Source organism: Anguilla anguilla, chromosome 18 (assembly GCF_013347855.1).
Source record: "Anguilla anguilla isolate fAngAng1 chromosome 18, fAngAng1.pri, whole genome shotgun sequence".
Classification (NCBI taxonomy): domain Eukaryota; kingdom Metazoa; phylum Chordata; class Actinopteri; order Anguilliformes; family Anguillidae; genus Anguilla; species Anguilla anguilla.
Genome location: NC_049218.1, coordinates 51092 through 64754, shown reverse-complemented (window position 1 = coordinate 64754; position 13663 = coordinate 51092). Strand labels below are relative to the sequence as shown.

General features: G+C 47.7%; 1 protein-coding gene across 4 annotated transcripts in view; it reads right to left on the bottom strand.

Moving 5' to 3' along the window:
• washc2c (WASH complex subunit 2C) overlaps positions 1-13663 on the bottom strand; it is a 34723-nt gene that overhangs the window by 2130 nt on the left and 18930 nt on the right. For 3 of the 4 annotated variants that reach the window (XM_035400765.1, XM_035400768.1, XM_035400766.1), the window contains 10 exons: positions 12879-13054; positions 12473-12593; positions 11484-11648; positions 10515-10703; positions 9710-9838; positions 6915-7004; positions 4991-5047; positions 3305-3538; positions 1351-1932; positions 103-268 (listed from right to left, as the gene is read on the bottom strand). In XM_035400765.1, coding sequence (XP_035256656.1) covers positions 103-268; positions 1351-1932; positions 3305-3538; positions 4991-5047; positions 6915-7004; positions 9710-9838; positions 10515-10703; positions 11484-11648; positions 12473-12593; positions 12879-13054 — 1909 coding nt within the window. The remainder of the gene's footprint in view (positions 1-102; positions 269-1350; positions 1933-3304; positions 3539-4990; positions 5048-6914; positions 7005-9709; positions 9839-10514; positions 10704-11483; positions 11649-12472; positions 12594-12878; positions 13055-13663) is intronic. The other variant, XM_035400767.1, reaches the window with a different exon arrangement.

The window sequence follows — 13663 nt, the reverse complement described above, 5'->3', positions numbered from 1 at the left end:
TGATTAAAAGATGTATCTTGTATTTTCATTCTGACATTGTTCAATTCAGTGAGGCATAGGATCTGTCAATCTGTCAAATATTTTTGCTGACCAATGACTCACCCATATCATCATCAAATATAGATTTTGTTTCGACTTTCTTCTTTGACTTCTTCTCTTTTGGTTTTATTGTGGTAGTCAAGTCAGCAAAGATGTCCACATTATCATCAAATAAGCTCGCATCCAAAGCTTTTCCTTTCCGCTTCTTGGGAGCTTCTTGCTTTTCATCCTAGGAGAAAGGGAATAATGACATACAGTCACCTCCCTGCAAGCACACATGGGGTAAACACCTTCTGTTTATTTCATAGTATAAATGTGGTCTCATTTTAACCATGAAAGCTCAAATTCTTGTAATGCATACACTGTGGTTAAGTGCATATTAAGTACACACGTACCTACATATCTACAGGTCACTATGTGTATAGCTACTTTATGCGTTTGATGGGAGGGTGAATTTGTGACTTGCATCATCCTGCTTAGTTGTCTGCAGGCCTGCTCTGTGGACATTGGGCCTTTGCTGAATAAAAATGGCTGACAGGAGTCTGAAAGTTTGGAGACACCTTCTGAACATGTACTGCAGGACTGCTGACAGTTCTATGGCGACTCTTTTATCTGCTTTTTAGTTCTGGATGAGGTTTAAGACGATTTTTTGGTTTCCCCAGTCAGGGGACTTGAAATGGCACCCTTTCGGTAAGCCTCGACTCTGCACAAGTTCATGTTCCATCTGTTATAAACAAGCAAATCCTCTTCATATCCCACATGGAGGAAACAGACACTGCTCTGTGTGCCTTGCCAAACACTAGGCTGGTCATGGAATTAGTGCAACTGCCCACAAACAGGGTAAAAAAAGTCTGATTTACTTGGCGTCTGTAGAACAGCTTTGTCCCTGTTGTCTAGTCTCACAATGTCTCACACATACACTCGGTTAGGCCTTACCCTGATCCACACTGTATCACTTACAACATTCTCTAACCTTCGCAAGGGTGCTTTTGTGTACATTTTGGGGCCAAAGTGTATTGGGCACAACACTATGCTTGCCAGGTGACCAGCTGAAAGGAAGTGGTTGCCATTGTAGTGCATGTTGCCGGGGAACTGAATAACCTCCTTACATAAAGACAATTTCTCTAACAAAGCTACTGATCTCAAACTGGTGGGAGTTGTATACTTATTCAGGATATAATATTGCTGGGTGTTAGTGAAAAATGCTATCATCATTACCAGAAGCCAGCAGTAAAATGATGCAGACTTGTTCCTGTAGGAGAATGAAACCCTGAATGGTTAAACAATCCTGATGATTAATAAGAGAAGTACCTGAAAAATGTCCTGTTTTGAGGGGTTGGATTCTGTGGGAGGTTCTTTTGTAACCGTGACAGCGGTGCTCCTTTCCACTCCGAAAATGTTGTTGTCCTCTTCATCCAGGAAGGGCATGGCCTTGGGCTTCTTGGCGGGTTTCTGCCTGGCTGTCTGGAAGAGGTCTCCACCGGGGTCATCAAAGATGGCCGAGACCTCCTCTTTCTTTAGGCCCGGCCTGGCTGGTTGCTCCGGGCTTGCAGATTTTGGCTTTGGCGAGGGCGCCTGCTTGCTGATGGGGGCGAAGAGGTTGTCAGACCCGAAGAGGTGGTCTTCAGCGGTGGCGGTGGAGGTGGGGGGCTTCTTGGGCTTGGCGCCCTCGCTGTCTGCTGGGGCGAAGATTGGCAGTCTGGGGGCTGAGGGGTTGGGAGGAGCTCCGCTGATCGCGGTGGGAGGAGAGGAGGGCGTGGCCACGCTGGACCCCGCCCTGCTGGCTCCACCCTCCTCCTGGCCTTCCTCTCTGAGCTCGTCAGACAGCTGGGCCGCCAGCTGCCTGGCTGCCCGCGTCTGCGGCCGCCGCTGCCCAGCTGCTCTGGCACGACCCTGCGGAGCCAGAAACACGCCTTTCACCATGGCAACCAGAGTCAGAAACACGCCTTTCACCATGGCAACCAGAGCCAGAAACACGCCTTTCACCATGGCAACCAGAGCCAGAAACATGCCTTTCACCATGGCAACCAGATCCAGAAACACGCCTTTCACCACAGCAACCAGAGTCAGAAACACGCCTTTCACCATGGCAACCAGAGTCAGAAACACGCCTTTCACCATGGCAACCAGAGCCAGAAACACGCCTTTCACCATGGCAACCAGAGCCAGAAACATGCCTTTCACCATGGCAACCAGATCCAGAAACACGCCTTTCACCACAGCAACCAGAGTCAGAAACACGCCTTTCACCATGGCAACCAGAGTCAGAAACACGCCTTTCACCATGGCAACCAGAGCCAGAAACACGCCTTTCACCATGGCAACCAGATCCAGAAACACGCCTTTCACCACAGCAACCAGAGTCAGAAACACGCCTTTCACCACAGCAACCAGAGTCAGAAACACGCCTTTTACCATGGAAACCAGAGCCAGAAACACACCTTTTACCATGGAAACCAGAGCCAGAAACACACCTTTCAACATGGCAACCAGAGCCAGAAACAACCTTCCACCATGGCAACCAGAGCCAGAAACACACCTTCCACTATGGCAACCAGAGCCAGAAACACACCTTTCATAATTGCTCCCAAAAGAATGCTGAGAAACTGCATCAACACACATCTCAAGAAGTGTGCGTCATCGCCAGATTTGTAAGGAAAACCACGATGGTCAGAGCAGATGTTACATTACATTACAGGCATTTGGCAGACGCTCTTATCCAGAGCGACGTACAACAAAGTGTATAACCAAAACCAGGAACAGGTGTGTTGAAAACCCTAGAGGGAAGTACAGTTCCAAGTGCAGGTTATAATGAACTGACACTCTCTTGACCAATCAGAATCAAGTACTAAGCCAAGCCATGTTATGGCAATGGTATATGGTATACTCTATACAATAACATCAACAGGCAGGTTCCACCCAGAACACGAGGCTGCTTCAAGTGAAACCTGGACTGGCTCAAACTGCCATCCATTAGGATTGTTGTGTCAGTCTCTAAACTGCTGTGACAACAGACTGGTATTTAAGCCCCTGGTATTTTAAACCCCCTCTGACACAACAGAAGAGACAGAGACAGATGGCATCTGCTACAGCATAAACTCCTGCTCAATCAGCTAATGCAATCTGCAATGCCCAGATCACTTTCATAGTTCCACAGATTAAATTTTTTATTTTTCAAAAAGTTTTTTTAAAACATTTATTTTGGGAAAGCAGCATAGCCACATCCCAGAATGCCTCTCTCCTTCCTGACGTCATGGCGACTCACCTTGTTAGCACTCTGTAGCGTGGTGACCTGGGCAGGGGTATCGAAGCTCACGCCCCCCTCGCTGTCCGCCTGGGTCACCGAGGCGAGGGCGGGGCTGGGAGGCTGTCCCAGGACAGGGGTTGAGGGGTGAGACTGGGGGGGCGGGGGCGCCAGGCTGGGGAGAACGCTGACCGCCCCAGGAAGACGAGGGACGGCGCCCGGGAGGAGGCTAGCAGGGTGAATGGCCAGGTTAGCCTGCGTGGCACACACAACCAGCAGTGAGACACAAGCCTGCAGCCAAACTACAGCACAGCTGCAGACACACCACAGGAGCTCTGTGCTTCACACACACCACAGGAGCCGTGCAGACACACCACAGGAGGTCTGTGCTTCACACACACCACAGGAGGTCTGTGCTTCAGACAGCTTCTAAATGCCTGCATCCCAAACAGAGTCCAGCAGTGCATACCTGAGAGCATACCTGGGTTCTCACATGCAGGGATGTGATGTTTAGCCATTTGGGCTCCTGATAAGCACACACATCAAGCGCCTTTGCACTCTGATAGCTTATAGCAGGAGAGCATGTTAAACAGAACCAAATGCCACTGGCCTAGTGGAGACATTTTGGGTCTGGAAATCAAATAATTATTTTATGAAACAATCACATCCCTGTGGGTAATATACTATTTACACAGAGCACCCCCCCCCCCCGGACAAACACAGTGAGAATGGAAAGGACAGCTGAGACACAGAAAGAATGAGGATAATACGTCAGGGACAGGCAGTGCAGATACAGGCTAGTGCCATGTACACTTCAGGCAGCCCTTCACCAAGGCCAAACCACCGCTGATAATCTTCCAGGGCTCTCCACAGGAATTCTACTACTCAAAGTGGTCCTGGGGGTTAGGAATGTAGTCTGTCATTGGCACTCAAAGTGGTCCTGGGGGTTAGGAATGTAGTCTGTCATTGGCACTCAAAGTGGTCCTGGGGGTTAGGAAAGTAGTCTGTCATTGGCACAAATATTCTTTTTATTTTATGTCAATTTGAACTAACACAGGAAGTCCATCCATCCATTATCTATACCTGCGTATCCTGGGCAGGGTCGCAGGGGGTGCTGGAGCCCATCCCAACGTGCATTGGGCCAGAGGCCTGGACAGGCCACCAAACTATCGCAGGGCACACACACCATTCACTCACACACTCATACCTATGGGCAATTTAGAGTCTACAATTAGCCTAACCTGCATGTCTTTGGATTGTGGGAGGAAACCAGAGTACCCGGAGGAAACCCACGCGGACACAAGGAGAACATGCAAACTCCACACAGAAAGGCCCAGGCCTTGATGTGAGGCGACTGTGCCACCCACTGCACCACCATGCCGCCCAAAAACACAGGAAGGGTAATTGGAAAATATGCATAAAAGCACTTTGGCTTCCAGTATCAGAAACCAGAAGCCTTTATTTTTCTTGCTTTTTCTCTGACATCCTGGCTAAAAATATAAGAAAAATTTGAGAAAAAAAAACATTGGACCATTTATGATTATTTGTGATTATTTGCATCAGTGGGAATCCCTGACCTTCTGTGTCAAGCGCTTGAAAGAGAAACGCATGCAATGTTTTCACCTTTTCAGACAGAAGTTCACAGAGATGAGTTAGAGAAGCGAGAGGCAGTTTAGATAGCGGAATTTTAACGCAGTAGATATTTACTTGGAGCTTTCCAATCCGTGAGGAGGGTTCTTTAGATTTTACAGGACTTGTAGGTTTCTGTGTAATTGGATAAAATAAGTTATGTTCAATACACTATACAACAACACTATAAAAGGTGTAATGTAACAGGTGTATACTTAATAATAAACAATTCCTTTAACATCTACATATGAAAATTCTACAAACAAATGGCCCATCTGAGTTTTCACCTGTCTCCAGGACAAAGTATTTGTATTAGAATAGAACTCTTCACAAGGGCTCGATGTAAACCTCCCTCTCAGTAACTTAACACATACCGGAGTACGTCAAAAATCAAACAGTTACCAGGGGAATGGCATACTGAAATAAAAACAATGGAGTCCACCATATACAATTAAATGCATATTTTCATGCATTCTCTGGCACATTCATTGATACGTTTCCATATGAAAAGCACAGCCAGAACCAGCTTAAGGAGGCCTGGGTAGTTAGAAGCTACTTGCTCACTGATGTTGTGTCTTTGCATCAGACACTGCAAGAACATTCCTTACTAGCTTTAAATTCACAGTCTGACCATGGTACCTTTCTACCTAGTGCTTTTCTTAGTCAATAGCTTTCAGCTTCCAGAAATGGATACACACTATTTCTGACATTTGCCTTTTTTGGGAATACAAGATGACTCTTTTGTTTTTTGATAATATAAGTACAGGCAATTCTTACAGTGTGTGTACGTTAGACAACTTGGCACCTCGTCTTCAATATCGGTTATCAATTGGAAGTCGCCTGTACAAGTGCAAGTTATTTGAATCTGCAGGTTGAAGGAAAGTGTAGTATGATGGTTAGGGAAAGTGTAGTATAATGGTTAGGGAAAGTGTAGTATAATGATTAGGGAAAGTAGTATAATGCTTAAGGAAAGTGTAGTATACTGGTTAGGGAAAGTGTAGTATAATGGTTAGGGAAAGTGTAGTATGATGGTTAGGGAAAGTGCAGTATGATGGTTAGGGAAAGTATAGTACAATGATTAGGGAAAGTGTAGTATAATGGTTAGGGAAAGTGTAGTATGATGGTTAGGGAAAGTGTAGTATAATGCTTAAGGAAAGTGTAGTATAATGATTAGGGAAAGTGTAGTATGATGGTTAGGGAAAGTGTAGTATGATGGTTAGGGAAAGTGTAGTATGATGGTTAGGGAAAGTGTAGTATAATGCTTAAGGAAAGTGTAGTATAATGGTTAGGGAAAGTGTAGTATGATGGTTAGGGAAAGTGCAGTATGATGGTTAGGGAAAGTGTAGTATGATGGTTAGGGAAAGTGTACTATAATGGTTAGGGAAAGTGTAGTATAATGGTTAGGGAAAGTGTAGTATAATGGTTAGGGAAAGTGCAGTATGATGGTTAGGGAAAGTGTACTATAATGGTTAGGGAAAGTGTAGTATAATGGTTAGGGAAAGTGTAGTATAATGGTTAGGGAACAGGGCTTTCACTTCCAAAGGCTGTAGATTCAGTTCCCGGTTGGGATATACCTGTTCCAGTGAATTCCTAGCAGTATAAAGGGTTTGTTTGCATAAATAATGCAAGCTGGATAAGAGTGTTCTCTAAAATGTAAGTTATTGAGAGGGAGGCTTATTTGAGTTTAGCTCCTTGTGCAGTGTCAGAAAGTCACCTCCAGTTTCTGATGAAGTCTAGTATTCTCTAACCACAACTGAATATCGCATTATGGACATTAAACAACACATTAATGACAGACTCCCATATTTTAAACAGAAAAAGCTTTGTATTAGAAAAGGTAATTATGACCAAAAGGCAGTTGACTCATTTGTCTTGACAAGGAAAATGTTTAACTGTACAGTGCAAGATATTTGACCTGGACTACTTATGAATGAAAACTTAAAACAGCACATTAAGTGAAAGTGATCCATTGTGATTGAACAGCTATCAATCAGTAACTCACCTGAGCGTCTGTAGACACAGGTGTGCTCGCTCGCTGGATGGGGGCTTGCTGGGCGGGGGCTTCCTCTTTCTTAGGCTTCTCTGCTACTTTCTTCAGATGAAAACAAGAGTCAAGAGGAAAATAACGTGAAAGTTCGCAAAGACGTCCATTTCAAATCGCCCTGCCAACGTCCATTTAAATGGATGCTTCACTTTCACATGGAGACGGTGATCCCAGCCCAAGCGGGCTGTGGCACCTGCTGATCCTGCCTGCGCCTCAACTTGTAATTACTGCACCAGACTGAAACCACTATTTGAACCGGAAGTCAGCCACCTGCTGTTTCTGGACTAAATCAGCGGTTGATGGCTGAAATGGCTGCTCTAAAATCCATAGGCTTTCTGGCCCAATAGACGAATATTACACCCTCACCAGCTGCAGAGAATAGTACAGGGACTGCTGATAACCTTCAGGGCAGATGATGTTAGCCCACTGTGTGGCGCGTGGCACAATCCAAACATATGCTTTAAATAAAACATCTAAAAGGAGAAACTGTTCATGTAGTAAGCCTGCATAAAAAAATACTGTGTTGATAAATAAAATTTCTGAAGGGCTTTATATTCAAATATGTTTCCAAATAAAGAAACCAATCAGCCATTGTTCAAAAGGAAAAGTGAATAATAACTACCGTATAACTATATAAAAATGTAATACAGTAGACTAAATCTACTTTACAAAATAGTACAGCATGTTAAAGTTTGTCTGGGGTACATACAGAGAACAATAGCAAATACAGGTGATGACATAAATAAAAGAGTGGGAATTGTCAGCACAAGTTGATTATCTTTGTGTAGCTGTGATGCTCTCTGGTGATCTGGAGACCCGGCCACAGGAGGATGCGTTTTACCGCTTTGGGTTTGGCGGTGAAAATGTTGTCTTCCTCATCTCCGAACAGCGTGGGGCCTGCTGGCTTCACTGCGCTAGCGTCCTCCCCTAACAGCGTGGGGCCTGCTGGCTTCACTGCGCTAGCGTCCTCCCCTAACAGCGTGGGGCCTGCTGGCTTCACTGCGCTAGCGTCCTCCCCGAACAGCGTGGGGCCTGCTGGCTTCACTGCGCTAGCGTCCTCCCCTAACAGCGTGGGGCCTGCTGGCTTCACTGCGCTAGCGTCCTCCCCTAACAGCGTGGGGCCTGCTGGCTTCACTGCGCTAGCGTCCTCCCCTAACAGCGTGGGGCCTGCTGGCTTCACTGCGCTAGCGTCCTCCCCTAACAGCGTGGGGCCTGCTGGCTTCACTGCGCTAGCGTCCTCCCCGAACAGCGTGGGGCCTGCTGGCTTCACTGTGCTAGTGTCCTCCCCTAACAGCGTGGGGCCTGCTGGCTTCACTGCGCTAGCGTCCTCCCCTAACAGCGTGGGGCCTGCTGGCTTCACTGCGCTAGCGTCCTCCCCGAACAGCGTGGGGCCTGCTGGCTTCACTGCGCTAGCGTCCTCCCCGAACAGCGTGGGGCCTGCTGGCTTCACTGCGCTAGCGTCCTCCCCTAACAGCGTGGGGCCTGCTGGCTTCACTGCGCTAGCGTCCTCCCCTAACAGCGTGGGGCCTGCTGGCTTCACTGCGCTAGCGTCCTCCCCTAACAGCGTGGGGCCTGCTGGCTTCACTGCGCTAGCGTCCTCCCCTAACAGCGTGGGGCCTGCTGGCTTCACTGCGCTAGCGTCCTCCCCGAACAGCGTGGGGCCTGCTGGCTTCACTGTGCTAGTGTCCTCCCCTAACAGCGTGGGGCCTGCTGGCTTCACTGTGCTAGTGTCCTCCCCGAACAGCGTGGGGCCTGCTGGCTTCACTGCGCTAGCGTCCTCCCCTAACAGCGTGGGGCCTGCCAGCTTCACTGCGCTAGTGTCCTCCCCTAACAGCGTGGGGCCTGCCAGCTTCACTGCGCTAGCATCCTCCCTGAACAGCATGGGGCCTGCTGGCTTCACTGCACTAGGCCGCACCTGCATTACCAGCACATCGATATTTCAAGACTTGATAGTTACCTTGGGAAAATGACACACCTCTTAAAATGCTCATCTTTATTCACCACCTCAGACAAAGCACACTGTATCATTCAACACAAGGCAAGGGGAGCATTTAATCTAAATCTGAATAAATCATTCCACCAAATTCCCTGGAGTAAGCGCATCCTTTTTCACGTAAAACAATCTCATCAGAAGCAGTTAATAGATGAAGATTCAGAAGGAGGCACATTCCAAACACTATAGTCAAAGAATGCACTGGACACTGATGGAAACTGCAGCTCTACTTTTCTTCCTTCTGGGTGTTTGGCAATGTTAACCTCTCTAAAAAGGGGGACCACAGCCGGTTTGTAAAACTGCTTGAGAAATCTGTCAGTCTGTCTAAAATCACAGTGCTGTTCCATGTTAGCACATTATACAGCGAATGATGCGTATTTATGTTTGGGTTTGCGTACATAAACGGCACAGTTGCATCGATGCCAAGACCCCCTACCAAATGGAGAATGAGAAGAGATCAGCAGGGAAAACAGACACAAGACTGGCAAGAATGCAGTGCAGATACGCCAGCAGAGACGAGTTAGAGCAGGGATCTCAGGTTCAGTCCTGGTACTCTAGGGACACACTGTCAGCAGGTTTTTGTTGCACTTTACATTTTAGCCAGTCCTTGAATTTCTAAGGAGGCAACGCCTCCTTTGCAAAGACTGAACTGGCTGGTGATTGTAAGGAAACCACAGACACCTGCAGAAACTGGACTGGAGCTGAACCTGCATTCTGAGATTCCTGCTTTACAATGCTCTAGATTTTGGCGGCTCCTCACGGTGGGTTTCACGGATGTGGAGAAGAGGTCCACGTCCGGGTCGTTGTCCTTCTGCAGTTTCTGGGTGAAGAGCAGCTCCTCATCCTGGAAGACCCGGGTGCTTTTGGTGCGGGTCCTCTGCTCCTGGGCCTAAAGGAGGGACGACAAAACACACTTCACCTGCTAGCAAACAGAATTTACCTCTCCACCAGTCCCATAAGTCTTTTGGCATCCTAGATAGGGTTAGGGTCAGGGTCATGTCTCATCTTTACCATATCTTATATTATCTTTTAAAACTGCTATTTCACTAGAGCCTTACTGCTGGCCTCATAGTCCATAAACTAATCCTGGCTGTGCCAGAGCCAGCTGTGGCTGGGGATTGGCTGAGGCATTACTAAGGGAAGTTTCAGTTGCTAGGGTACCTTATGCCACTGCTCTAGTCATTTGGGTGCCTGCAGTCTGTATGTGCTAGTTCGGATCAGCTCTGGACTGCAGAGCGTAAAGAAATAGTGGCTGGGGACATGGACCACAGATTACACAGAAACTAGATGGTCATCTCCTACAAGACTCTGTCCTTCTTTCTGTTTGCTCAACCAAATGGTAGACCATGTCTAGCTGAAAAACCTGTAGGTACTTAAAGGGTTTTACAACAGGAGGTTCTAGCTGGTAGCAGTTAATGGTTCTTCTGAATGCCGCTTGAACATTGTACTGTACTTTGTCACACCCCCTTACGTAAATTTCAGAAGGTTCATCAAATCTGAATGTTTCTGTGCGGGGAGACAGCAGAGTGGAATATCTGAAAGCTGTTAAATCTAAAATACTCAACCTTGAGCGTGTTCTTAGCAGCTGGCTGGCTGGAAGTAGACACAGCCTCCTCTACTTCCTCATCATCTTCGTCGTCGTCAAACAGGCTCACAACATTCTTCTTGGCTCTGGGCTCTTCCTCCATGGGAGGAGGGCTGTCCTTATACAGGAAGTCATCCTTGTCTGGGTCCTCCAGAGGACTCTTGGTTGGCTATTTTAAGGAAACCATGGAAACCAGACACAAAAATATGCAACTCAAAAAAAGCACACTTCATTTTTTGTCCAAACCATACACCACTGAAGATGATGGCATAAAGTCAGCAAGCCTTGTGAGGGTATGTATAAGGAGCAATGAAATATTATAGAAGTCCAACCTTGTGTTTCAAATTAAAATTGTAAGTTTAGAGGCAGGTTTGAGCTGCTGTTTGAGCATTCAGAGGCAGGTTTGAGCTGCTGTTTGAGCGTTTAGAGGCAGGTTTCAGCTGCTGTTTGAGTGTGTTTAGAGGCAGGTTTGAGCTGCTGTTTGAGTGTGTTTAGAGGCAGGTTTGAGCTTCTGTTTGAGGGCGTTTAGAGGCAGGTTTCAGCTGCTGTTTGAGTGTGTTTAGAGGCAGGTTTGAGCTGCTGTTTGAGTGTGTTTAGAGGCAGGTTTGAGCTTCTGTTTGAGGGCGTTTAGAGGCAGGTTTCAGCTGCTGTTTGAGTGTGTTTAGAGGCAGGTTTGAGCTGTTGTTTGAGGGCATTTAGAGGCAGGTTTGAGCTGCTGTTTGAGCGTTTAGAGGCAGGTTTCAGGTGCTGTTTGAGGGCGTTTAGAGGCAGGTTTGAGCTGCTGTTTGAGGGCGTTTAGAGGCAGGTTTCAGGTGCTGTTTGAGGGCATTTAGAGGCAGGTTTGAGCTGCTGTTTGAGGGCGTTTAGAGGCAGGTTTGAGCTGCTGTTTGAGGGCATTTAGAGGCAGGTTTGAGCTGCTGTTTGAGGGCGTTTGAGGGCTGAGGTCTACCTTGGCTGCATCCTCTTTCTGTTCTCCAAACAGGCCGACGGCCCCTGACAGCTTCTTTATGGGCTCCTCACTTCCCTGCGGCGAGCTCTGCGCCGATGTGCCATGCACGCCTTCCTCTTCCTGTTTGCCCAGATCGGAGGGAGGCCTGGAGTCTGGAGACAAAACCTACACGGGGGGGGGGGGGGACAGAGAGAGGGGAAAGGGGGGGGGGGTAGAGAGAGAGAGAGAGAGTGAGAGAGAGGGGGGGGGTAGAGAGAGAGAGACGGGGGGGAGAGAGAGAGAGACAGTGAGAGAGAGGACTCACGGTCCATTCACTGCAGAGAGGCTGGAAGTATGGGCACTGCACACTGAGGACACGAATGCTGCACACTGAGGACACGAATGCTGCACACTGAGGACATGAATGCTGCACACTGAGGACACCGAATGCTGCACACTGAGGACACGAATGCTGCACACTGAGGACACCGAATGCTGCACACTGAGGACACGAATGCTGCACACTGAGGACACCAAATGCTGCACACTGAGGACACGAATGCTGCACACTGAGGACACGAATTCTGCACACTGAGGACACGAATGCTGCACACCGAGGACACGAACGCTGCACACTGAGGACACGAATGCTCCACACTGAGGACACGAACGCTGCACACTGAGGACACGAATGCTCCACACTGAGGACACGAACGCTGCACACTGAGGACACGAATGCTCCACACTGAGGACACCGAATGCTCCATACTGAGGACACCGAACGCTGCACACTGAGGACACGAATGCTCCACACTGAGGACACCGAATGCTGCACAATCAGGGCTGGTTATCAGAGCCACTCTGGGCCAACGCCCTTTCCAGGGCCCCTTCCTGCGTTTGCTCAGTATCATCCGAGCTGCCCCAGGAAGAGCAGCTGCTGCTTATGGTACAACTAAGGGGAATCCAAATAAAATAAAACACGAGACAAAAATGTGTGAAAAAGAGCGTACTTTCACATCAGGGGCACTGCTTTCTGTGGCTGGTGGCTGGAAACCAAAGAGGGAACTCCTGCCTTCTTCATCTTCCTCTTCCTCCTCAAACAGTAGAGACACTCTCTGGGACTTCTTCTTACTGTACGGACAAAGGGAAAGCTACGGTTTGCTTGCGGTTTGTCTTGTAACATATTAACTTATTTCCTCAGTACACGTTGACCATGGCATATTCTTCAACCCCTGACAGAAACTGGAATCTCACTTCTGACCCCTAACCCCAAACTCTTTACGCAATCAGACAAACAACATACACATTTGCTCTTCCGTGCTGTTGGTAACAATAAAAATGACAGCTGCAAGCGCTTTTAGAAACAGAGTAAATAGCAGCACCATACGACCTTGTGTCCTTAAATGTCAGCAGTACCTGGTCTCCTTGGTGGCGGTGAAGAGGTCATGGTCACCATCGTCCTCGTCAAACAGGCTGTCTTTTGGAGCAGCTCTAGCGCTGGGCAGACTGGAGGGGGCGCTGTTGCTGCCTCGCATGCCTGTTTTCACATCAGGCTTGACCTGGCTTGGTTTGCTGCTCATCCACTGATCCTGCTGCTCCCAGGAGAAGACCATGCAAAGAGCTGGACTGTCTGATCTGAACCAGGCTAATAATTTCACACTGGCTGACTGTACCAGGCTCACTTTCCCCCCAGTACACAAACGGTATTATTTATACTTTTCTACATGTGACTTTGACTTACGATTGGCTATAATATTGGTGAAATCTGAATAAAAATTCTACTAGTCCACATTCCATAATTTTCTTGGACTGGGACTTAATAACAATGTTAATTATAAAAGATTAAGTTCACAGATGCAGGCTTCAGGGAGCTGCCATGACGTGTTCCGATTTAGCAGGAGACTTTGTCACTGCCTGCCGAATAATAGAAAACTAGCCAGTGACTACACAAACCACAGATGGGAGCATTACATACAGTGTGAATTTAATGTTCTGTGAAATAAACAGGGTCACCGACCGCGCGTTTTGGGCAGAAGGGTTAGCGTTAGCTGATTAGCTGTGAGGGTATTTTCATTTTGGACAGAAGGGTTAGGGTTAGCGTTAGCTGATTAGTAGTAAGGGTACGCCCGTTTTGGGCAGAAGGGTTAGCGTTAGCTGATTAGCTGTGAGGGTACGCCCGTTTCGGGCAGAAGGGTTAAGGT